This window comes from Mobula birostris, chromosome 18 (assembly GCF_030028105.1).
Source record: "Mobula birostris isolate sMobBir1 chromosome 18, sMobBir1.hap1, whole genome shotgun sequence".
Classification (NCBI taxonomy): Eukaryota; Metazoa; Chordata; class Chondrichthyes; order Myliobatiformes; family Myliobatidae; genus Mobula; species Mobula birostris.
Window position 1 is genome coordinate 53,303,935 of NC_092387.1, and position 25,521 is coordinate 53,329,455.

The 25,521-nt window shown below is 40.4% G+C and overlaps 2 protein-coding genes across 6 annotated transcripts in view; one reads left to right on the forward strand and one right to left on the reverse strand.

Annotated features, from left to right (window-relative positions):
• Window positions 1-3,768: 3,768 nt before the first annotated feature.
• znf503 (zinc finger protein 503) lies at window positions 3,769-12,429 on the reverse strand. 5 transcript variants are annotated; one of them, XM_072282713.1, is made up of 3 exons: window positions 12,334-12,429; window positions 6,321-6,528; window positions 3,769-5,950 (listed from the first exon to the last, which is right to left on the reverse strand). In XM_072282713.1, exons 2-3 carry the CDS (start codon window positions 6,399-6,401, stop codon window positions 4,487-4,489), a joined length of 1,545 nt encoding a protein of 514 aa, XP_072138814.1. In that variant the 5' UTR covers window positions 6,402-6,528; window positions 12,334-12,429; the 3' UTR covers window positions 3,769-4,486. The 5 variants fall into 5 exon arrangements, with proteins under 5 accessions (XP_072138814.1, XP_072138813.1, XP_072138812.1 ...); XM_072282712.1 differs by having other exon boundaries at window positions 12,304-12,427; XM_072282711.1 differs by lacking the exon at window positions 12,334-12,429 and adding an exon at window positions 12,085-12,276.
• The window catches only part of lrmda (leucine rich melanocyte differentiation associated), a 1,122,127-nt gene continuing 1,102,593 nt past the window's right edge, over window positions 5,988-25,521 (forward strand). The window contains exon 1 of the mRNA XM_072282716.1: window positions 5,988-6,207. Coding sequence (XP_072138817.1) covers window positions 6,103-6,207 — 105 coding nt within the window. The 5' untranslated portion in view covers window positions 5,988-6,102. The remainder of the gene's footprint in view (window positions 6,208-25,521) is intronic.

A 25,521-nucleotide genomic window follows, 5' to 3' on the forward strand; every position in this document is an offset into this window, starting at 1 on the left:
CTCAACGTTGCTTAAAATGAGTAAAACGAACAACTCAGAAGATTTAGCTTCCTGAAGTGGGGACATTGGCTGCAACTTGGCAGCTAGCGTTTCTAACTGCACGGGTGCATCGTCCAAATGTTGCAAAATGTGCATCGTCTTTGAATGTAGAGTCAAACTGTTGCAGCTGACTCAGCAACGACATCTATGGAGGTGTCTTGCGATTGCCGAGGGGAATGCAGTAGAAAGCGGGTCCAAAGTCTTGCTGCGGTTAAAAGATCCCAGTATAACTGCAGATGCTCGCCGGTGAACACACAGTGGGGGAGGGAGGATTTCTGGATTTAAATCAATAAGCATGTATTTCATGTCAATATTTCGTTGGTTTGATTCATTGAAACCTGCTAGTTAATGGTCCCAGAGAAAAGAATTGTCGCATGGAAATGTTGCTTCATATAATTAATGGTTCAGATTTAAGTCTCTGTTCATCTTGATGCTCTTCCAGCGAAGAAAAAGAAATTCCTGTCAAAGATTCGTGTGAAGCCTTAATGCGCCTGCAAATGTGTAGGTTGGTGGGAGAGAAATCATTGCCTTCTTGTATATCTTCCAAAGCAAACAAAAGAAATCTTCCTATGAAATATAATCTACCCTTGACAACACGTCACTGTGCCTGTATTTACTGAACTCAACCTCCACATTTCAGTTCTAGATTTGACATTTACATTTATCTTGTATTCAAAATCATTTTAATATATTGAGTAGAAAGGGTGTGCCTAATACATTCACTCAAACCTGATTCTAATTGCGATATTGACAATTACAAAATCCAAAAATATGATTTACTCTAGTTGCCCAGATTAAGCATATAATATAAATTGTGGATTAAATGTGTTTACGCCAATTACTTTGATCGTTTTTGCTTCGCGTTGCTTGCAACTGAACAGTTAACATTTAAAATGTAACGATTAATTATTAGTTACAGAAGAGTACCCTTCTTTAGTGGAAAGTCGGCGTGAGATTGCAAATGGAGAGAAGAGGTTGAGTTGCCTGTAAATTTTGGGGGCATCAAATGCATTCATTAAGACTTTGTCAAAAAAAAAACGCACGCACTCCATCCGACATGAATTAAACCGAAAACATGTAAATTCATTCAAATGAGTGGGTTTCTTCCTGGGAAACAGTTGTCCGTCTTCTTCGCGTTGATGTTCCTTAACAGCGAGATATCAAATGATATATCAACCACATCAAAGCAGCCTTAGAGGGGCGGAACGGCCTTAGTACCAGAGGGTTTTTGCACGAGACCTTCTGGCTATTGCTAGCAGTCCCGTAAATTTCCACCTGAACGTTCACTGCACACAAAATGGAGGTTGACTCCTCAGGATTCTACCCATCGAGCGGGGCTGAGTCAAGCCAGGGCGGGCCGGTGCTCTGCAAGGCGTCCACCTGCCGAAAGATGGGAGAAAGCAATGGACGCGACCAAGCCTCTCTTTCCGCGCACTCCTCCTCACTCTGACGGATGTGAGGACGCCAATATCTCGGGGTTGGCCAGTTGAATGCTTGGCTCTGTGCTGCCGAGACTCTGCAGGCTGCCTCTTGATGTGATTTGCCCTTCTGCTTGTTGTCTCTTTTTGAGGCAGGTCTCGTCTTTGATCGGTTCGGTGCGGGTGACGGCGGCCATCGGCTGCTGTCAGCTTGCAGAACCATCGACACTGACGGCCCATACCGAGGAAGAGACGCAGAAAACGCGGACACTCACTGTTTTAACACTTTTGCTATTTATAAGCGTCAACCTCAAAATAAGACGCAATATTTAGAGTCGCAAATCCTCAATAATCTCATCTTTAAACGGATCAATGAACAATGCAAGTTCTCGCTTTAGAATTATTTTCGGAATAATTAAAACATCAAGTTGTTCTCGAAAAAAAAACATACTTAAATAGTTTCAGCATCAAACTAAACCATGTGAAAGGTTATCTGAAAAAATCGGAAATAATCCACGGCACTATAAATCGGAACAATAAAGGGAATATCAGACACAATAAATAATAGATTTAAAGTAAACAGAGGTGCACTTTAAAAATAACAAACGATTGTTGCTGGCCAAAGATCTTAAGTTGATGTAACTTTAAACATTCTAGTTAAACATTAAGGAGAAAAAAATGCCTATTCGTTTGCTGGATTAGACAATACAAGTTTTGTTGTCCCTTTTAACATATTTCCGCCACAGTGATTACACTCTGCCATGCATGTTTAAAACGCATGTGCTGGTACCATTTATTTTACTGGGAGACAAAACCGCAGGGAAAGAAAAAGATAGCAACAACGAGTGAGAGCACAATAACTATATAATAACGCAGTGTAATAAAAAGTCAAATTATCACTTTGGAAAAAAAGAACCAAAGACACTATTTCGTATCGTGGACTTTGCGATTTGCTATCGCCTGATTTCGTCTCCGTTAGAAAATGGGCAACAGGAGTTAAAAGTTATTAAAATAAGTTTTGTATCGATTAAGGTACAACAGAAGCGCGGTATATTCGTCATGACAATATCCCTTTGATTCGCTTCAGTTTCCTGAATAGGTTATTTGGATACGCGCCCAATACCGCAGGTATAAGTTGCTGTTATTTATACGTAATGTGATTATTTTTGAAGGAATTTTTAAATGGAGAGCACTCACTTGGCTTAAAAATACTCGATGCATTACTGAACGGATAATTTTTGTTTCAGAATGATTTATTACAGAGGGTTTGGGTCTTTTCTAATTTTGTAAGAATATATACCTCAAACCCCACTGCCTCTGAGTATATTCCTTTAAACCACACTGGTTTAAAATACATGTTCAAAACAAAATACATGTTCAAAACAACCATCTTATAATAAAAATCTTGATTGTCATTTGTTTAGCATTTAGAATTATTTTTATAAGGAATCATTATAAATATAATTTGGGTTGGTATTAGTCAGCTGGTGAAAGCGGATTTTGTTCTGCGCGCTAAGTCTTTCGCTTTTACACGCGCTTGTCCAACAAAGCGTTTCTCACATTAAAATCACCGGAGTTCGGGGAAAGGAAATTTGTCATTCAGTGCTTGCTGTCTACCTTTTTGAAATTGATTTAGGTTTAACGATTCTCCCAATTTGGGCGGGAAAAAAATCTTAATTTGTTTCTCCTTGTACGCCCTTGCTCTTTGCAGAAGATTTATGAAAACAGGAATCAGGTTCCATGGTGTCAAGTGACGAGCAGGGACAAGGGGAATGTTTATAACTCCTGCAAAAAGGGTTCTTGCAGAAATACGTGGGTTGTTGACTTCCCGATATTAAGCCTCTTCCAAATGTCCGGCACATTGTTTCAAATGACAATGTAGTATTATGGGTTATAACTGCAGAGTGACACTGCCAACCGTTTAATGCACCTTTGTCAAAGCCGATTTTAAAGAGCGGGTCATCTGCATTTCGATGGCAAAAGTGCTAGCTGATGCGGGTAGCTGGCGACAGATTTGAGTGCCTTTTTCCTTTTTAGTGTTGATAAATGTGATGTGTTCGCAATTCAACAAAAATACCATCCTTTTTTTTTGGTTTTAAACTGCGTTTTGATTCCAAGTAATCATGTAAAATAAATGGCAAGATTTACATTACATTTAATAATTCTTATAAAGGTATATTTGCTTCCTGAAGCGATAAGATGTCCTCAGTCAGGAAAGGAACCTTAAAAAATCCTGCACAATCTTCGAAATGGAAAAAATAAATACCAAAGCCATATTTGGAAACCTATATAATGCGAACCGAAGTTACAATTTGTAATCAAGTATTCATTTAATAACAAAATAAGACGGTCATAATTTTGAATAGCACTGCTTCTTATTTCCAGAATACATACAAAAAATACCAATTTTCTTTCCATGGTACAGCTTAAAAATAATTGTAATTTGAAATTATAATGACAAGTTGGAATTTAGTAACAAACATGCATGTAAATTCTTTTCCAAGAGACATTAAATAAGAACGTACAATACAATCATAGCAATTCAAAAGAAACTTAGGAAAACTCCTATTTTTTTTTCTACATTGTGTTCCACTTTACCTATCAGTTTTTTTGTTAAGTAATGCACTTTGTTATGTTTTTTTCCCCGCTTGAAGCTAACATAAATAAATACAGCGTTCACGGAACCCGTCCATTGATGAACACCAAGAAATGACCATTAAACTGCAATCTGCTTTGTGTGGGACTACCTGGATTGTATTTCAAAACTTTCAAGAAAAAAAAACTATTTACACGTCTTAATTTCCAAAAAAAAACAATTTAACAGGATGAAATCTCTACGTATGCATTAATCGGTTCACCTTTGAGATGACTGGCTTCACGAAAAAAAATATCAGATTGTGTTATTTCAACAGAACACATCTAGGTCAACATTTTTGTTTTTTAAAAAACTTTTTTTCTCCTGACTGTTTTGAAATTGGACCCACATAAATCTTCTTTGCAATGCGTATTGCAGCTTTGAAAGTCTGTGTTCACTGATAGCCCAGTGCTGAAGCTGTGGTTAATCTCTGGCCGTAGAGTGCGTATGGAGAGTAATAGTGTCCTGTTGCCGGTACGGGTAGAGTGGTAACCGGCCCTGGGGCTCCGTGGGTCGGCAGAGGGCTCTTGGTGTACGGGTGGTATCTGCTGCTGAGTCCTAAAGCGTGGGGGCTCCTCAGTGTGAGACCGCCAGGGCTCCCGGGCGCCCCTGTCGGTGGGAGGTGCATATGACAAGCCACGGCTGCTGCAGCTGCCGCCGCCGCTGCGCTGCCCAGAGACGAGCTGGGGTAGCCGGCCATGAGTTTATCAGTCCCGGAGAAAGCAGTGTGCGTCCGCAAGTGGTTGAGCAGTTCCTCTGAGGTGCAAAATCGCTTGTCGCATGGTCCATTGGCCGAGACCCAATTGCAGATGTGAGGTTGGGGGTCGTTAGGTAGCATGAAACCATAAGGGTACAAATGATGTCCCGTCAGGGTTGGCGTCCCAGCATTGCTGGACATGGACGTGTGAACGGCGTGTAGAGGGTGAGAGGGATAAACCAGAGGGTATCCAGATTTCAGAGCAGTGGGGTCATGGGTGCAAGAGTTGCTGGCTGCCCCGGCAAGGTGAGCAGCGCAATGATAACTTAGACAGTAGGGATCTCTGCAAAGACTAGCCGTCATCATTGATGGGGGAGAGGCACCGGCTAATGGGCTGGAACCGGTGGGTTTGCTGGAGAGGCCACAACCCAAAGAGCTAGCGAGCTGAGCCGCCCCGACAAGGCTGGATTTGGCGTGATCCAAGCTGACGCCATGCGGTACAAACTGGTGCGGGTAGCCAGCGTAGGCCCCGAGTGTCCCAGGATAAGCCATACTGGCCGGGGGCAATGGAAAGACAGTCTGCCCGGGTTTATAGGGCGAGACAGGGGCAACAAGTCCGGAGCCCAGAGCTGAAGTCTCCGAAATAATGGGTTTCGAAACCGAAGTTTCCTGGTGCTGATTGACTTCCACGTTTATCCCAGCGCAGCTGACACTAATCCGGTTGTGGCTGACGCTGGTGGTCGTGGAGTTTTCTGAGGAGCTGTTTTTTACGGTGTCTATGTCTTTCTTTTCCTGGCTCTCGGCGCCTTTGCTGTCGGAGGGCATGGGCGAGGAAGTGCTGGAATTCGGGCTGCCTGTCCTTGGTGTGAATGGTTGGCAGGTGGCGCTCGGCACACGGAAACCAGACTTCTCCGCAGAAACGTTGGAACTGCCCGAGGAACTGGAATCCTTCTTCTCCGTGTGCTTCGAGTACGGCTTAAAACTCGACTTGTCTTCCACGCCAATGTCACTAAGTTTCAACGGAGCAGATTTTCCGGAGTCTTTCTCGCAGGTACCATTGGAAGTCACAGACGTGAGCTTCGAGGATGGCGGGGGATCCGGCTTTCCAATCTGAGAGCATGTCTGAGCCAAAAGTGCCAGAGGACTCTTTTTCGCATCAAGCTAAAAGGAAATTAAATAAAAAAAAATAAAACAATGTTTCCGGCCGGCATAAACAGATCCCATACCCTCCCATCTTCCAGTAATATCGAATTGATACATTAATGGTAAAATATAGATAGAATTTCCCGAATAACAATGCACACCGACCAACTATGATTACAGTAACTTGGTGGGGTAATTTCTTTTACGGCGGATGTTTCAAATTGACTGCAGCGTTGTACGGACGGTCTCTCACAAAAGGATCGGCTACTGACAAGGTATTGTACATGGGAATCTATCCACTCTCGTGTTTCAATGCGAGTATCATATCAATAGATTAGATCATAAAACAGCGTATCAGCAAAAAACTGCAAATAAAGAATCAACGTACCTCAATGGGACTTACGGGCGTAGATGGTAAAGGTTGTAAGTACTCGGGATGCAAAATGTGTCCGGTGCGAGCCGTAAGCATTTTCAAAACCTTGATAGGAAGACGATTAGCTTGTCTTAAAGGGTCAGAGGGAGGTACGGAGTGGTAGAACGGCTTGCTACTACTGTTTCCCCTGCTGCTGTTATTGCCGATTTCAGTCGCTGTAATTCTGTGGGTAGAGACGGAAGGCGATGTAATCATGACCTAAATGAACCAACACTCCGAGAGGGACTGTGCCGTTCGACGACGTTGTGCCTGCCTTCACTCACAGAACGGGAGACCCTGCCCAAGTCCTGCTCGGCGCTCATCAGAGAGGCAGCACGACCGCTCAGCTACACACAACACAACATACAACACACAATCTGGCCGTCAACACTTCAGACATCGAATTACTTTAAGATTAAAGCCTTTGCCGCCTTCCAATCAAATCACACAATGAGCACCGAACCCCGAGGTGATTGGAGGGTCACGGGGATGTGATGTTAACTTTTTGTGTGTGCGTATCTGTGTATGTGTGTGTATGTGTGTGTGTGTATGTGTGTGTGTGTGTGTGTTGGTTATTGTGTGAAGGCAAAAAAATTTTAGACTCCAGCATGTGACGATCTCAGGCCAATCCGGAGCAGGATCTCAATGTCACATGCTTTCAATTCAACACCCCCACCCTTCCAACTGTCAATTTTCCCAACCGCAATCAATCAGTTATTTGTCAGTGCTGTCAATCTGGGTTGATTTATGTCAGCCTTTGTTGCTGATTACAAGCCTGGTGTGACTTGAAAAAGAACGGCTTTTGAAAAGAGGCATTCAGTTTAGGGAAATATATCGTTCTCAGAGTAAACTCAATTTGTATGCGAACAAAAGGCGGACGCAGTAGACCGCACTTCAATTCGCTTGAACGAATTATACACCTTCATTTCTTGTCGTTAATGGCTTATTTTTCTGTTGAATATTTCTCCCTTATGAAAAAGAACATTTTTAAAACCTTAAATTGAGAAATCTCACTTCGGGTCGTTGCGGCAGACTACAAACAAAATGGCATTATTGAGATCGTATCACCGATCAGTCAATCAGATGGTCACACGTAGGGGTGTTTGAAGAAGATTAAGATTGACATGTTGAAAGTCTTGACATGTTAAACCTGACAGCTCGAACAAATGATCGGTCTGATCAAAGTCACTGTTATAGAAGGTTCATAATACACACACAACTACGGTAGTGGCTTTTCCACACGCAAACTATACTGTTGTTTGCAAATCAAGTAAACCTTAGCTCCGAAATCTGTCCTAAAGGACTTACGAAGCACGAAACTTTTTTTGGGGTATAATGCAAGTCTTTAATTTTAAAAGGCGTAGCGCGTTTGTTAAGATTTTGACTTCTGTTTGATGTTGTCTTCTTTTCACTAGTAAAATGTATGTGCTAATCAATCTTTGCTTTTGTTTCCGGCCTCGACATGGTGGCCCACACAATCTACAACATTAACAAAAGGTCACTTGAAGATAAAAACACGTCTGACAAGTGAAGAACACGGGAAGTGCTGAGGGGTCGTTAGCAATTTCTGAGATGGATTATCTATTCGGATTGAACTTAAAGCAAATTGTCTCCTCAATAAATAATACCACTTTAACAAAGTCAAACAATGCCGACAAACAATGTCAAAATTCTCCAGACCGAAAACTGAGGCAATCTAATTTTAGCAAGTGCAACGGAAATGTATAAATTTGTGTTTGACAAAGCACCATAGTTACCTCACATTGAATGGGCAACTAAACTTAACTAATTACTTTCCCTAATGAAATAGTTTTTAAACAAATATATTACTGTGATAACCCATTTTCTTTTAAGTAGTTATAATAATATTTCAGAAACATAAAAGGTATTTGCGAATCAGACAAACTTCTGAGCGAGCGCAGTGGAAATTATAGAGCTACTTAATCCTATAATAAAGAGGGTTCTTGTTAGGTATTTTACTTAAATAATGTAGCAAAGGAGGCACAAATTTATCCAGGTGTGTAATGGTGTTGGGAGAGAACTGAACGGTTCCCAAGTGGTGGGAGTAAATTCGATCCGCACAGAACAGTTCTTTCTTTTTAATGGCTCGTCAGGTTGATGGATGAAGTGCGGTAAACATTGAAACGCTGTACTTTCATTTGTGTTCATTTGCATTAACTGCTTGGAACAGCTGTTTTCCTTACTATACCATAGAGACGACTATCTGTTCTTGTTGTATTTGCCCTGCCTCCCGGTGAGAAAAACTAAAAGATTAATTGCTTTAGGTGGAGTCGACTGTGGGAAGACTTTTTTGGAGATTTGTTCACTTCAGAGCGAAGAGAGCCTCGAGACGCTGTGTGGTTCAGTGTTTAGGTCTGTGTGCCCACATAGAGGGCGAGGGGCAAACGAAACAAATTAAAACACCCAACAAACACACATTTGGACTTTCGAGAGGCGCAGCGGCGGAACGTCTCCACACCTCTATTGAAGTTTGACAGAATATATTGAAATACCGGGAAGTAACAGTTGTATATTATCCTTTTTTAAAAAAAACACAAACCTTAAGCGAACAAACGTCTCAAATTCCTTTCACAAGAACACCATCTTTGTGTCGAAGTTATTTTTTTCAAAGCAGCCACAGGTCAGATCAACACGATGTGATCAAATGCAACACTGTGAACTAGTTTTCATGATGTTTCACAGGGTAACATTCTGCCTGACTCATTTGGGTTAAAAATAATTTACAAAAAAACAGGGGAATAAGCTTCCAGGAACTAGGTTAATTTAATTAGAAACTTAAGCCATTATAAAGACACTCAACTTTTCCCACTTCTAAGTCATTGGCTGACATGTCAACATAATTCGATTTGCGCACAATGTAAGAGATTTATCATTTGAAAAAAAAAGTAATACATTCAAAAAGAAGTATTTGACCGTTCACGTACCCGGCTAATAAGTATTCAGACTCTCGGGCGATTGGGCAGCTTTTCAGACACAAAATGCCGCGGCTTCCTTTCATCTAACTTGGATGGAGGCGCTCAATTAAAAGCCTATCAGTTTGTAAGTAAATCAACGCCTATCAAACTTGTCACATCAAACAAAACGATTATTATTGCAACCCGCCCACTCTATTAATCTCTCTGTATGATAATCCGCTTGACAGGTCAGGTCAGATCTTGTAAATCCAGGGATGGATTTCAAGAGAAAGCGGATTGGAACGAAATTGGTTTTCAAAGCAACAGGACGGACCTCTTGCCTTGAACACTGCGGCTGAAAGGCAAGTTGCTGCTAAACGCTGCGCTCTATTTTAAATAAACTCAGCAACACTGGGCCGCTGGGCCGCAGACAGTAGCAGCCAAATAGTATTAAGTATCCCGTCACCCACGACTCACTTTAGAGTCTGTTCCGTCATTATTAATCAATATTATTGTCTCAAGAAACACGAAAAGCTGTGACGAAAACTGCTTAACCATTAGGATTTCATAACTCCATGGCTAATATTCGGGCGGGACGGCTGATATCCTCTTTGTTTCTCGTTCGCATCATCGTGGAGTTGATACACTGGCGACAATATTGTTTTCTCTCAGTTGCTCTTATCTAATAAATCTGAACTAATCTTTAAAATTACACATGTAGATCAGAGCACTCCATGCTTTCCAAACGGGTGTTAATTTCCCTAAATTGTGTCAGATCAGGTGTACGCAAAATGGGTAAATTCATACGCGTTTGGAACCCACGAAAAATATAAATATTTAATTGTTTTGAACTTTTCGTTGCTACAGAACCAGTTCGTGCAAAATATACATCTATTTCAATGTGAAGAAGCTTTGTTAAAAACACTTTAGAAGGTGAAAATTTTGCAGTTAACAGTGTCTTATTTTTACCAATGGAATCGAGGGCGGGAGTGATGATGGGAAGAGTTTTAAAGTTTCAAGTAATAATGAAAGCTGTTTTTTTAATTTAGTCTTGGGCGTGCGATTTAATTCCAGTGTATTATTAGAAGAAACACCGCGTTCCTTTTACTTTTTCGGTCATCAGAATCTTTGTTAGAGGACCTTTGGAATCTTCTACACCTTATGCAATATTTAATGGCGGTAATGTTTGTATTTACCACAATGAAAAATTCCTAAACCCCTGAGATTCTAATTGGTTTCTATCCTGTTCTTGAATCAGAACTTTTTTTTTCCGAGTCAGGTTGTTCGAGATAATCGTACAGTTGTGCTCTTTACATGTGTTTAAAATCTCACTGTTCAATAAAATCAAATAATTCGAGCATTGTCATTTTTAAACAAACCTTCAGGGTACTGATTTTTTGTAGATAATTTTGTTAAAAGTATACTGAAATGATATTTGATGACAAGAAATTGCGGCGAATACTCACCACTCAATTTATCACTGGGGCTAGTCATTTGGAACAATAGTTTTTTATATAAGGTGGGAGACATTCAGAATTACGCACTGACTTTTAGAAATTAGTTATTTAAGTTATTACGTTCGTCTAGAACCAACACATTAGGTCTTTAAAATATAGTAGCAATATTAAAGAAACATTAACAAAACCTAACCAATTCCGAACTCTGACGGCAGAGCGAACGCAACTATGTTTTGACTCAGAAGTATATCTTCACAACTTTCAGGGATTAATATGAAGAAGGAAGACACAGATCCGAATGTCACGGCGCAGTTTTACCAATATTACGGAATAGTTTTTCCCCCCCGCAGGAAAGGGAGATTAAGGATAGTTTTACGTTAAAAAAGGTAAAATCTGCAAAGCGGATTTAAAATGGGCGAAAGCGCAGACCTTGCAGCGATGCGCACGAATTGGATTTGTTGTTAAAGATATTTATTCCTGTGTAAAATTCCACAAGTGTCAAGCACTCTAAAATGGCGAAAACTGTAAAAATCTCTCTTCCTTTTGTTGATTTGAAAGACGTGATAGATCACGTTCCGCCTTACAGTAAATCTGGAGAATGATTCATAATGATATAATTCATACATAAACGTGTCTTGAAGATCAGAGCGCAGCTAAAAATATGCAAAGGGTTGTTTGATTGATAACAGGGTTGCTGTTTTTCTGCAAGCCTGTCAAACGTTGACACAATGCTTGAGTTATTAGGGCAGTGTAGGGCGCCCATAAATTTTCAACGTCAGGGAAAAAGTAACAGCGGCTTTCTTTATTGTCGGGTGACAGATGGGTTTCAGTACAAGACAGCAAATACTTCGTATTACCCTAAATGGGAACACATTTTTCGTGGCTATAATTCATGATTTTTAAATAGAAAGTTTGAAGTACGTGCCTATATTTTAAACGCTGACATTTTTATGAATCACTCGTCGCATGCATATATAATTATTGCTGGTAACAAGAACAAGTTTATATCTGATATTGGTCGAACGGGATTTCTTAAGGTTGCAATTTAACAACATGTTTATCTGTAAATTTATTTTGTTCTACAGCAGAGATGCTTCGCCGATTTATACTGTAAACAGCTGAACCATCCTGCTAGAAACAGGATACAAATGTGGAGATATAACGCCTGCCTTAACATCGATTAGAAGGGCCATCTAATTGCAAGTGGAGGTTTTATTTTGGCGAAACTAACAGTTTCCGAAACAACTCATCGTTATACCAATACTGCCGCTTTAGCCCAGCAGCGGTATGCTCCAGAAGCGAGCGCTTACAACCTAACCAAGCACGCTGATACATTTAAGGCACGCGGATAAGAATCAAAATTCATACCTGATTATTAATAGTCGAACACAAACAATTTTAAGGTCGATTTTACTCTGAAATGCACATATCGTGCACATATTCCTTCTGTGACAAAGACATCACTGTCGTTCCTGTATCTCCGAATAGCCCAGCACAGAAGGAATTTCGTATTTATTTCTAAAATTTTTATGACTATATAGCGAACGACCGGATCAATGAAAAGTAGACTCCATGCATCAAACTTACTTATGTGAAATATCAGTGTAGTAGGCTTACGTTAGGAGTTAGTAGTAGCTGAGATGGGGTCAGTAACGCTCCGCAGTATCAGACTTCCGCATGCGCTCCGCTGACGGGGCGGGAAGTGAAGTTTTTCTTCCCGCGGGAGGGGAGAGGGGGTGGGGGAAAATTAGCTTTGAAGGTTCATTCTACACTACCGCCTGCACGGCTTCTACATGAACGGCACAATAGATAAATTAGTTCGACTCCAAATAATTCAGCGCGGCCCGCACTTTCTGCCGCTGGATCGGGATCTTGCAGTGTGACATCTGGGGTTTAAAGGTTGCACACTGTATCAGCCAGGGAGTAATCCCAAGGTTAAACCAACTTCCAGTGCATGTTTTTTTTGGGGGTGGGGGGAATTACTGCATCATAACTGCTTGCAATATAATTCAAAGATTTGCTTTTCTTCTAAGTCATTTTTATGCTCCTCCTTTTCGACATTTGGGCACTGACTTCCGCTCCGAATCAGCTGACGGGAGTGCGGAAGTGTAGTACTCGCGTGTATTTGCATATGCAGGTCATTTCTTCGGTGTAGCGGGACTTCCAAACAAACCTTATCTAAAATACAGAGTGGTAGCTGGCAGCTTGCAAAATCGCGAAAATAAAGCAAACAACGGTATTCTCAGTTTATATTTTTATATAAATTAGCACGTCAGTGATGGCGAACAACGATTTAGGGGTCGTTGTTGATGGAACTCAAGTAAGTGCTAAGTATTTAAACACTTGCCTTATTTACACAGAACAAAAAAGAAAAAGACGTTTTTGAAACAATTAGTTCACTTGTTAGGTACACTGCTTATTTCATTGTTTAATGTTCGTCAGTTATAGTTGCAAGTTACGACATCTTTTTTCCGGGGTTTTCAACCACTTTGGTGTCAGCTGACAAGTTATAGAACCATACACATGGTCATCTGAAAAAAAATGGTGATTTTTTTAACGCTGGGGTTTCCAACTTTTTTTATGCCTTGACCAATACTATTAAGCAACGGGTCCGTGGAACCCCTGTTTTCAAGTAATGCAAATAATTAGCAAGAGTCTGTGGACTAGCGCTTTGACTTAATTATGAGAGGATTAAATGACTATTAAATTCACAATTTTATATTTTTCTCTTGCAATTTATTTTGCTGATAAATTCGAAGGCAGGGTCTAATTTGCACTATCTTGAGGGTTGATGATATTGGGAATATTTTCAGAAATTCAAAAATTTCAAAAGAAAGGTTTTAGACTAAGTGTTACAGTTAGCGCACCTTAAGGTGTTTCTTTGAATACTGATGAATTAAGTGCTGAAGTGTGTTGTCATGAAGGATAGGTAAGGCGAACACCCGTGCCTCAACCAAGATGAGACTGAGGTTGGTAATAGGCAGGAACGTCAGCATTCAATCTACTTGGGTTCCATACAATGCACTCTTACCCTTATGTTAATAACTTTACCAGAAGACTCAATTTGGAGGAGTTAATGAACTCAAGAATATTTTCAAAACTAGATTAGTGTAGGGAATTTGTCACTATTGTAAGACCATTAGAAAAAAGAGCAGAATTAGGCCATTCAGCCCATTGAGCCTGCTTTGCCATTTTGATAGTTGATTTATTATCCCTCTCAACCCCATTCTCCTGTTTTCTCCTCTTAATATGCTTCATCTGACTATGCACTTGTTTTTTTCCAAATATTCAGGAATTAGTAATAGCTTTCCCCCAGACTTTTAAAACCTTTTGTGAGATTATTAATATTCTGCCTTGAGTAGAAAATTCACCTGCTTCCCCTTTCCTATAGAATGGCAAATGTAATATTTTCAGTCATGGTCTAAGACTAACATGGGTAGATGGATACTGAGTGTAGCTATTGGAAGCTGTAGTGACTTTGGTATGCCACCGTAACTGTACAAGCTTTATTGACAGAATTGGCTGTGTTTTCTGCTTGCCGTCAGCTTGTACTAATCAACTAAACACTTCTATATTCATTAGCCAAAATGGATTTCTACAATCATTCAGCAAGGAAGCAGATCCAAATTCATTGTCAGTGACAGATTGCAAATCTCTTTCAAGGCTAAGTTCTAGAGAAAAAAAGTATTTTGTCTTTTGATGAAGTCTTAATATTGCCAATGATTCATAACTGAAAAATAAGTGCTACTGAGTTGCATCAGAATGAGTCTTTGCTGGAAGTTTCCACGGCTGCCCTTATGAAGTGCAAAACTCCAATCTGCCCAAAATATGGATTCTTGTGTTACAGTGGATGAGTACTTTTGAGCTGTTTCCTATGGTCCGGTATATCCTGCAAGCTTATCTACAACACTATCTTGTAGCTGTGGTCAAGAAACATCGTCTGAATGCCATATCTTCAATACCATAGGACTTTCAAGAGGCTCTTCGATAGGCACATGAATGTGCTGGCAATGGAAGGACAGGAACATTGTGTAGGAAGAAGAGCAACACATTCAAAATTCTGGAGGAGTTTAGCAGGTCACAAAGCATCTATGGAAAGGAATAAATGGTTGACATTTCGAACTGAGACCCTTCGTTAGGACCAGGAGGGTCTCAGCAGGGTCCGATGAAGGGTCTTGGCCTGAAATGTCAACTACTTATTCTTTCCATGGATACTACCTGAACTTCTGAGTTCCTCCAGCATTTTGCTGTGTGTTACTCTGGATTTCCAGCATCTACAGAATCTCTTTTGTTTATGATAGGCAGAAGGGTTTAGCTTAGTTGGGCTTTTATAATTTATTTAATTTGATACAACCTTGTGGACCGATAGATGTTTCCTGTGTTGTGTTGGTATTCTATATTCTAACCCCTGAATATTGATACTTATTTAAACAAGTAATATCACTACGAAATTATTTTTCAGATTGAGAGACTAAGAGGTTGCCTCTGAGTGTCTCTCATCCCTACTCATCTAGATGCTATTGGTTGCCCAAACTTGCCTGTGGGGACTGGTGGCACTTCAGTTACAATTGGGGTTTGCTTAGATGCATCTTGGTTGCCATGGATGAGTTGGGCCTTCTGATGACCTGCAGGTCAAAGTAGTTGAGTGAACATATTGATGTTTTACCTATCACCAAATACTTTGCAAAGTTGCCAGTGGAAGGCACCATAGAGAGAGTGCAGAGATTTAACAGGATGCTGCCTGGATTAGAGAGCATGTCTTATGAGGGTAGTTTGGGTAAACTAGGATTTTTTTTCTCTTTGCAGTGAAGCAATGTGAGAGGTTACTTGATTGAGAAAGCACTCAGAGACACATTCCTGGGGCTGAAGTAGCTAATATGAAAGGGCATAATTTCAAGGTGGTGTCATACCTTAAAGATGATTGGAGGGATATCAGAGATAAAATTTTTTCACAGACACTGGTGGGTGCATGGAATGCCCTGCCAGGATATTAGCAACATTTAAGGAACTCTTAGATAGGCACATAGATGACAGAAAAATAGAGAGCTCTGTAGGAGGGAAGGGTTAGATTGATATCAGAATAGATTTAAAAAGTTGCACAGCATTGTGGGCCGAAGGTCTGGTACTGTGCTGTAATGTTCTATGTTCTAATTTATAACAGGCCCTCTTGTTGGAATATTAGCATCTTGAATTTATTTTTAGCCTTTAAAATAACAAAGTATTCTAAGGCACAACACAGGAAAGTTATCAACATTTTTGACATGCTGGCTCATAAGGTATTGATGTATTCCGGAGGCTGGGTTTTAAAGAGAATCTTAAAACCCTGCAGAAGAACAGAATTTTAGGGAGGGAATTCCAGAATTTAGTTTCTGGCCAATTGAGAATACAATCAACATTGCTGAGAGAGACAATATTTGGAATCAAGTGGCCAAAACTGGAAGAAGGTCAATTTCTCAGCATGTTGTTGTGTTGGGAGGAGGGCCCAGAGAAAGGAGGGGTGATGAATCAGGAGATTTGAAATCAAAGTTTTAAAGTCTTAGATTTTGTTAAGTGGACAATTACCAATGTATACCAGCAAGTAAATGATCAATGGGAACACTGGCCATAATGCAGGCTAAGAGATGAAGCTGTAGAACTTTGGATAACATAAACTGTGAAAAGTGTGATTTTCCACATGCAAGTTGATGTCTCCGACCATTAATATCCTGGAAGTCAGCACTGACCAGTAACTTAATTGGACCTACCACACAAACACTGAACACTATGGCTGTAGGAGCTAGTTGGTATCTTGGTATCCCGTGGTGAGTGACTCACTGCCTGATAGCTCAAAGCCTTCCCACCCCCTACAAGAGACAAACCAGTCACATGTCAGACACTCTCCTCCTACTTGAAAGCTCAACACCGAAATGAAATAATCTGCTTATTTGGCACTTCATCCAGCGCTCTAAACACTCATCCCCTTCTCCTTGCTGCATGGCATTTGCAATGTGTACCATCTACAAAATGCACTGCAAGTTTGCTTGGACTACTTGGACATTGCATCCCAAACCCAGGGACAATGCTAGCAGGTGCATGGAAAAAAACATCACCTGTATGGTCAGCACGCAGCATTAGAAATATGTCCGTCCTCCATCAACGTTGGTTCAAATCCAGGAATCCTTTACAAAAATGATATTGTTAGAATAGGTAACTAGATCACCACTATCTTCTCAAAGGCATTTAGGAATGGGAATTAACAACAATTACAGCACGGAAACAGGCCATCTCGGCCCTTCTATTAAATGCTGACCTTGACAGTAATGCCTTCAGATACAAATGAATAAAAACTTCTATGTCTCATTCATCTCCACAACTCTTGATTTCTGTTCCCTATAAATGGTTCGATATCACTATCGAGGGAAACATATACTCTCAGTGGCCACTTTATTAGGAACCTCGAGTACCTAATAAAGTGGCCACAGAGTATATGTTTATGGTCTGCTGCTGCTGTAGCCCATCCACTTCAAGGTTTGACATGTTGTGCACTTAGAGATGCTCTTCTGCACACCATTCTTGTAACACGGGATTATTTGAGTTACTGTTGCCTTTCTGTCAGCTTGAACAGTTTGGCCATTCTCTGCTGACCTCTCTCTCATGAGCAAGGTGTTTTTGCCCCTACAGAAGTTTTTCTTCACCATTCTCTGTAAACTCTAGAGACTGTTATGCAAGAAAATTCCAGGAGATTAGTCATTTCTGGAATATTCAAACGACCCCATCTGGCACCAACAATCAATACATGGTCAAAATCGCTTAGATCACATTTCTTCATTCTGATGTTTGGACTGTACAACAACTGAACCTCTTGACCATAACTGCATGCTTTCATGCATTGAGTTGCTGCCACATGATTGGCTGATTGTATTAACGAGCAGGTGTACCCAATACAAAGGCCACTGAGTGTAAGTCGTGAATTTGTTTTGTGGCAGCAGTATAGTGCAAGAAATAAAAAAAGATAAGTTAATATAAAAATTAAAATATAGTGCAAAACAGGAATAGTGAGAGAGTGTTCATGAGTTCATGGACCATTCAGGTGTACAGTGGAGGGTAAGATGCTGTTCCTAAAAATATGGGTGTGTGTCTTATGGTTTTAGGCTCCTGTACCTCTTCCCTCATGGTAATGAGAAGACTGCATGGCCCTTAACGAGGTATGCTGCCTTCCAGATGCACCATGTTTTGAAGATGTCCTCGATAGTGGGGAGGCATGTGCCCATGATGGAGTTGGTTGAGTCTGCAACCCTGTGCAGTCTCGTGTGCATTGGAATCCCTACATGAGGCAGTAATGCAAGCAGTCAGAATACTCTCCATGACATATCTGTTTAAATTTGCTGGAGTCTTTGGTGACATACTGAATATTTTCAAAGTCCTAATGGAGTATAGAGGTAGGCATGCCTTCTTTGTGATTGCATCAATATGCTAGGCCCAGGATGCATCCTTTGGGAATTCTGAAGCCCAGGAATTTGAAGCTGCTCACTCTGTCTACTGCAGACCCCTGGATGATGACTGGTGTGTGTTCTCACGATTTTCCCTTCCTGAAGTCCACAATCATTGCCTTGGTCTTGCTGATTTTGAGTGCAAAATACAAACCAGCCCATCTATCTCACTCCTGTACGCCTCCTTGTCATCTTCTGAGACCCTGGTAACAACAGCGGTGTCATCTGCTAATTTATCGATTGTGTTTGAGCTTTACTTAGCCCCACAACCATGAATGTAGAGAGATTAGAACATTGCATAATGAACATCAAAGATAATTATTAATAATGTCAATCAACACACTGGGAATCTTTGCCATGTCATCAGGGAAAGTTTTATTTGCAAGGATGACATATCAGGACGTTCTGTGCATGCGTGCCACATTTTGTGATGGCATTTGTAAAGGTGTACTTTTTTTGGTAATTTTTGTGAAGATTTTCAAACCTCTGAGTTATAATTGGGATTTGGATTCCGGACATTTCAATGCATCTTTAAGAAACAATTCTGATGAATGGTTTCAAACCCGAAACATTAACAACTTCTCTTTCCACAGGTGCTGCCTGACCTGCTGAGATTTTCTTTTTCTGTTTTTAGTATCTTTTTAACTCCAGCTTTTTACTCTATTTTAAACTAATCTCAACTTCAAACATTAACCTAGGACAAGTACAACTCCTTAGTAATCATTTTTCCTGTAAAATTCCATTATATATGTTAATCCAAAATTACCTTTCATAAGTTAGAGCTATTTTCTTTTACGTTGGTCAATCTATGAACTAGAATGTATTATGTATTTCTATGACGAATTTCTCTAATTTTATTAAAAGTAAACTAGAAAGTTAGTTATTTTTCATGGTTAAATGTATAAACGATATTATTCACCTTGGTTAAGTTCTTTTTGAGTTACTTGCATAAAGTCACATTTCTGATTATTGAACGTTTCCTTGTGGAAGCAATCGTTTTATTACTGGGCAGGTAAAGTAAATGCAGAGCATGCCTGAATGAAACAAAAATAGCCTCACTGGGATACAGATGGTGAAGCAGAAGCTGTTATATATTGTGATCTGAGCACATAGAATTGTTTTCGCATTGTTTGAAGTGTGATTATACTTGCCAAAAATTCCAGTTGAGTTCTGCACCTCGAGGACATTTGGTAGTAAAACAAAAGCAATCTCCATTTTCCACCCTAGACAGAGTAGAGGCAAATGTTACCCCGTCTGCTTCATTGGTGTGTTGGCAAACACTTGATGTTGGTCCATGTAGGATGTAGTTTGTAAGGACACATGAGCTAAATTTCAGTAAGAAGTTGGTTTTAAGCAGACGAGAGAGAGAGAGAGAGAGAGAGAGAGGTGTTTAAATGCTGTTGCTCTGATGAAGGAATGGCTGCAAACGGAGGAACTACTAAATATGGATGGTTAATTTGCTAGAATTGAGGGAAATTGATATTTGAGAAGCGAGTGAGGGAATATAGGAAATCAGAGTAAATATGATGAGATAATATGAGCTTTATTTGTCACATGTTTATCGAAATGAAAAGTGGAATTTGCGTCAACAACCAGCAGAGTCTGAGGACATGCTCGGGGCTGCCTGCAAGTGTCGTCATGCTTCTGGTGCCAACGTAGCATGCCCACAACTGACCAACCATAATCTGTGCATCTTTGGAATGTGGGAAGAAATGGGAGCACCTGGAGGAAATCCATGGCGAACGTACAAACTCCTTTCAGGCAGCAGTGAGGATTGAGCCCTAATTGCTGCTAACCACTGTGCTATAGTGCTACCTGTAAATTTGGCTACTTTTTTAAACAAATGCCATTTGCCAAGTCTGTGTTTGATTACTAAAAGAAAAAAGGTGGCATCCTGGCCCAACTGGTAGAGTTGTTGCACACAGCTCCAAGCATTCCATGTTTGGGCACTGTCTGTGTGGAGTATGTATGTTCCCTTGTGATCACATGGGTTTTCTCCACTTTCATCCATATCCCAATGCTGTGCGGGCTGTTTGGGTTATTGGCTGTATAAATCGTTCCTGGCGTACAAGTGAGTGGGAGATTCTGGAGGCCCATGTAGGTGAGCATGTGTGGAGAATAAAATGAGAATTAAGTGCAGCATTAGTATAAGTGGACATGATTTGTATGACTAACATTGACAGACATCTACAGATGTGTAGTGGAGCGTATATTGACTGGCTGTATCACAGCCTGGTATGAAAACACCAATGCATTTGAATGGAAAGTCCTACAAAAAGTTGTGGGTGTAGCCTGGTCCATCACGGGTAAAGCTCTCTCCACCATTGAGCACGTTTACATGAAACGTTGTTGCAGGAAAGCAGTACCCATTGTCAGGGACCCCCATCACCCAGGCCATGCTCTCTTCTGGCTGTTGCATCAGAAGGAAGTACGGGAACCTCAGGACTCACACCACCAGGTTCAGGAATAGTTATTACCCCTCAATCATCAGACTCTTGAACCAAAGGGAATAACTTCACTAGCCCCATCATTAAAATGTTCCTACTACTTATGGAACACACATAAAAGTTGCTGGTGAACGCAGCAGGCCAGGCAGCATCTCTAGGAAGAGGTGCTGCCTGGCCTGCTGCGTTCACCAGCAACTTTTATATGTGTTGCTCGAATTTCCAGCATCTGCAGAATTCCTGTTGGTTGCCCACTACTTATGGACTCAGTTTCAAGGACTTTTCATCTCCTGTACTTGATATTTATTGCTTATTTATTTTCAATTATTACTTATTTTCAATTATTATTATTTCTTTTTGTATTTGCACAGCTTATGTCTTTTGCACACTGATTGGTGCTGTCTTTCTTTACTTCTATTGTGGTTATTGTTCTATTCTGGATATTGTATATGTCCACAAGAAAATGAATCTCAGGGCTGTATTTGATGACATATATGTACTTTGATAATAAATTTACTTTGAACTTTGAACTGAAACGCTTGTTTCAATGCTGTATTATTTCATAATTCGAAGGACTTGCTGGAGAACTTTAATAAATATTTTTACATTTTACCTTTGAGATAAATATATTGGAAAGCTGGGTGTGCCAAATAAAACTTTACAGATGTGCAGGACTCTGAAGTTTTTTTAAATAAAGTTACTTACAACTTTTGTTTAATTTTATCGTTACTTCCAAACCTCAGCTGCCCACACAAATGCATTTGATCATTGCTTTAGACTGCAATTTTAAAGTTTAATTCCAGTAAATCATCTCCTGAAATGCCACAATTCCACTGCTGTAGATACTCCAACCCTGCTACTGGGGTAAGGGTACCCAGATCACTAAATATCGATAACCTGCCTAGGGTGGATGTGGAGAGAATATCCCAGTCATGGGAGAGTCCAAGACTGGAGGTCACAGCCTTGGCATAGATGTATGTCCCTTTAGAACAGAGGAGGAGGGGTTGAATAGGAATTTCTTTAGCCAGAGAGTGGTGAATCTGTGGAATTAATTGCCACAGATGGCTGTGGAGGAAATGTTATTGAGTATATTTAAAGTGGAGGTTGGTATCTTTTTGTTTAGTAAGGACATCAAAGGTTATGGGGAGAAGGCAGGAGAATGAGCTTGAGAGAGAAAATTTATCATCCACGTTTGAATGATGGAGTAGACTCAATGGACCAACTAGGAGTTCCTTCTATACTGAGGCTATGCCCTGTAGTCCTACCTAGAGTTTCTCACCATTGGAACCAACTTCTCCACATCAACTCTATCTATGCCTCTAATTATTCAGTAAGTTTTGACAGTCGGTGATTCCGCCTATTGGCAATTTAATGAGCTTGGCCATGCCTTTGTTGCATGGAATGGCGGCAGGGCATACTAACAGAGTCATGGACTAATACAGCATGGAATCAGTCCCTTCAACCCAACTTGTTCATGCCCCAAGGTGCTTACCTAAACTAATCCCATTTGCCTGCATTTGATCCATATCCCAACCTGGGGCCCCCTTACTTAATGGTATTGGTCCACAGCATAAAAAAGGTTAAGAACCCCTATTCTAAACTGTTGCTGTCCAGGTATTTATACAAGTGGTTCTTAAAAGGTATTGTACCTGCCTCAATGGCTTTCTCCAGCACTGCTTCCTTCTGTGCGAAGAAGTTGCACCTAAGGTCCTTTGTAAATCTTTCTCCTCTCTCCTTAAGCCTATGCCCTCGTGTTTTGGCTCATTGACTAAAGACTGATTGTGGCAGAATTGCAGAGCTCTGGACTTGTGTATTGGTTGGTGTATCCCTTACCTTATATGTTGCTTTTGCCTTTTAGAATTCTTGCAATGCTGCATTACAGTATAGCCAGTTTGGCCCCTCATTTCTATTCATGCCAAGTGTCACTCTTGGTGTATTCTCCTTATTTACCCATTGAGCTGTGGTTGGTCCCTTGGTTTGATTGCAACTGTGGAGTAGCAGAGTGTGCCAGTCTGTTGGGTTATGAATAACTGCAGAATATAATTTTGTTACTCATGTTCCTCTGAATCACCTGGGCATCTATTCTAAGGTGCCAAATCTACTTTGAATCTCCTAATTTAGCAGGGTTAATAGCACCATTGAGGACACCAACGGAGGACCTCTATGATACAATGGTACTTGTCTTTGCAATGACTGGAACAAGTACTGTCCAATTATTCCAATATTAACATAGAGTCATGCAAACTCAAAACAAGCTCCATACTTACTGTGCAACACACACAAAGAAAATTTAAACTTCTTCAGGGTAGACATACATCTAAGGAACTTCGCAGTAGAGTAGCAAGTAATAATCAAAAGATATTCTTCAGATGCTGGAAACCCAGAGCAATACATAGTGTTGAAGCAACCATACTAACTGTGGTGTCTAGTGAGCTAGTTCCATCTCCATGCATTTGGTCCATAGCCCTCTGAACTTCTCCTATCCATGTGCTTATCTAGATGGTTGTTAATGTGTCTGTCTGAGCCATTATTTCTGGCAGTTCATTCCAAATATACACCATCCTTTGCATGAAGAAGCTGTTTATGATATCCATTTCAAATCGCTTGCCTCTTCTTAAACCTGCGGCCTCTTGTTTTTGTTAAGCACCTCTCCCTGGGGTGGGAAAAAGACCCCGGGCATTCACCCTGTCTTTGTTCCTCCTGATCTTATATACTTCTACCAGGTCACGCTACGATCTCCTACATTCCTGGGAGTACAGTCCTAGTCTATGCTACCTCTCCATGTATCTCAGGCTCACAAGTCCCGACAATATCCTGGTAATTTTTTTTCCTGCACTCTTTTTAGTTTACAATCCCATAAGCTGCCCATTATAAAGTCCTGAGATGCAGAAGTTAAAATGAATTCTTTTACTTGCCTGATTTTATCTTAACCTGTCAGACATTTTTATTTGGCAGTTAGTCCAAGCAAGCATTGTGTGTTGATTTTAATTTGAATTAGTCTTATTCTACAGTCAAATCATCATTCTTCTAAGTTTAGGCATTGACTACTTAATTAAGTGGAATCTGGGCCAGATAGGAATAAGTTATACATTTTGAATTTTTTATATTATTTGCACAAATTTGTCTTCTTTTGCATATTGGTTGTTTTGTCAGTCTTTGTTTCATTTTTCATAAATGTTATTGTATTTCTTTATTTTCCTGTAAATGCCTGCAAGAAAATGAATCTCAATGTAGCAAATGGTGACATATGCATAGTTTAATACTTTTTGGCTACTTATAGCATGATTAATTTTGCCTTGATTCATCTTAAGTAAACAAAATGACTGCCAGCTTTGTCAGTCTTGTTCATAATGAGCCTTGCCTCTTCAACTCCTTAACTTAGAAAGTTGTGGGTCCAAGCCCCATATTGATAGATCTGTGAAGTCTGAAGGAAGGCAGCCTGCCAAAGATGTTGCCTTTTGGAGAGAAGGTCAACTAATGCACCATCTCCTCTTTGTTGCTTGGAAAAGATCATATGACATCAACTGGCGAGTGCCTTTGACATCCTGCCAACAGTAATCTCAATCAATAACTGTTAAACACGTCTAATTGTTTACAGCACCTTGCTGTGTAGGGATTGGCTTCACTGTTTACCAAGGTTACAACAGTGACTGTTTCATTAGATTTGACACACTTCAGAAGTCCTTAAATGTCTTATACAAGTTGCTAACCACATTTAAGGATTTGGTGGGCAGTAAAGCAGGAAGCCACAGGGTCATAGTTGTCGTGCTGATATGAATGAGTTTTTGTATTTTCATGAATCTGAGGAAAACCTGTGGAAGTGCAAAACTTTCGAGTATTTAAAGATATAATGTTCATCCAATGTTTATTTGCTAGTATTGATGTTAACAGGCAAATATTCTGCTGACATATTGTATGCACTTGTACAATCTGCCTGCAGTGCAGTTTACGGTTGATTCCTCATCCACATGCCTCACACGTGTCTTGTAACAGTATAATGCATGATCTTAATGAATCCAGGTTAATGTAATGTGCATTAATGCTTTGGACTGCCACTTCTAACTTTCCAGTGAAAATTGGGAATTTGTTTCAGCATTCACACTCAGTGGCCACTTAATTAAGTACTTTCTATACCTAATAATGTGGCCATTGAGTGTGTGTTCATGATCTCCTGCTGGTGCAGCCTGTCAACTTCCAATGTTTAACGTGTTGTTCATTCAGAGGTGCTCTTCTGCACACCACTGCTGTGATGCATTTATGCTGCTATTGCCCTCCTGGCAGCTTGAACCGGCCTGGCCATTCTCCGCTGACCTCTCTCATTAACAAAGGTATTTTTGCCCACAGAGCTGCTGCTCACTGGATGTGTTTTTTGCACCATTCTCTGTAAACTCTAGAGACTGTTGTGCATGAAAATCCCAGGAGATCAGCAGTTTCTGAGATACTTAAATTACCCCGCCTGGCACCAACAATCAAAGTCACTTGGATCACATTTCTTCCCCATTCTGATGTTTGGTCTGAACAATGACTGACCATGTCTGCATGCTTTTATGCATTGAGTTGCTGCCACAGGATTGGCTGGTTGCATTTTTTCATAAATGAGTAAGTGTACATGTATACCTAATAAAGTGGCCACTGACTGTATATTCTGCAGTGAAAACAAAGTAAATATTGTGATTGAAGCAGAGTCCTTTGTAAATGGCTCAGCTGGCTGATTCCTTTACCACATTCAGTGATTGAGAAGTCTGATGAAATGTAGACATACTCTTGCACTGCATGCATTCACTGCAGAATCATTTCCACATGAAAATTCAAATCCTGCATTATTTTTAACAATCCACAAAGAAGCAGCTGACTTTTGGCTAAGTTCTAAAGTTCTTATCTTTATTGACATG

Coding starts and splice junctions, on each gene's coding strand:
- znf503 (XM_072282710.1), bottom strand. CDS start 9,363: ATGAAAGGAAGCCGCGGCATTTTGTGTCTGAAAAGCTGCCCAATCGCC. Junction 6,529..9,289: donor TCTGAATACTTATTAGCCGG/GTACGTGAACGG, acceptor CTCTACCCACAG/AATTACAGCGACTGAAATCG. Junction 5,951..6,320: donor CGCCCGTAAGTCCCATTGAG/GTACGTTGATTC, acceptor ATTTCCTTTTAG/CTTGATGCGAAAAAGAGTCC.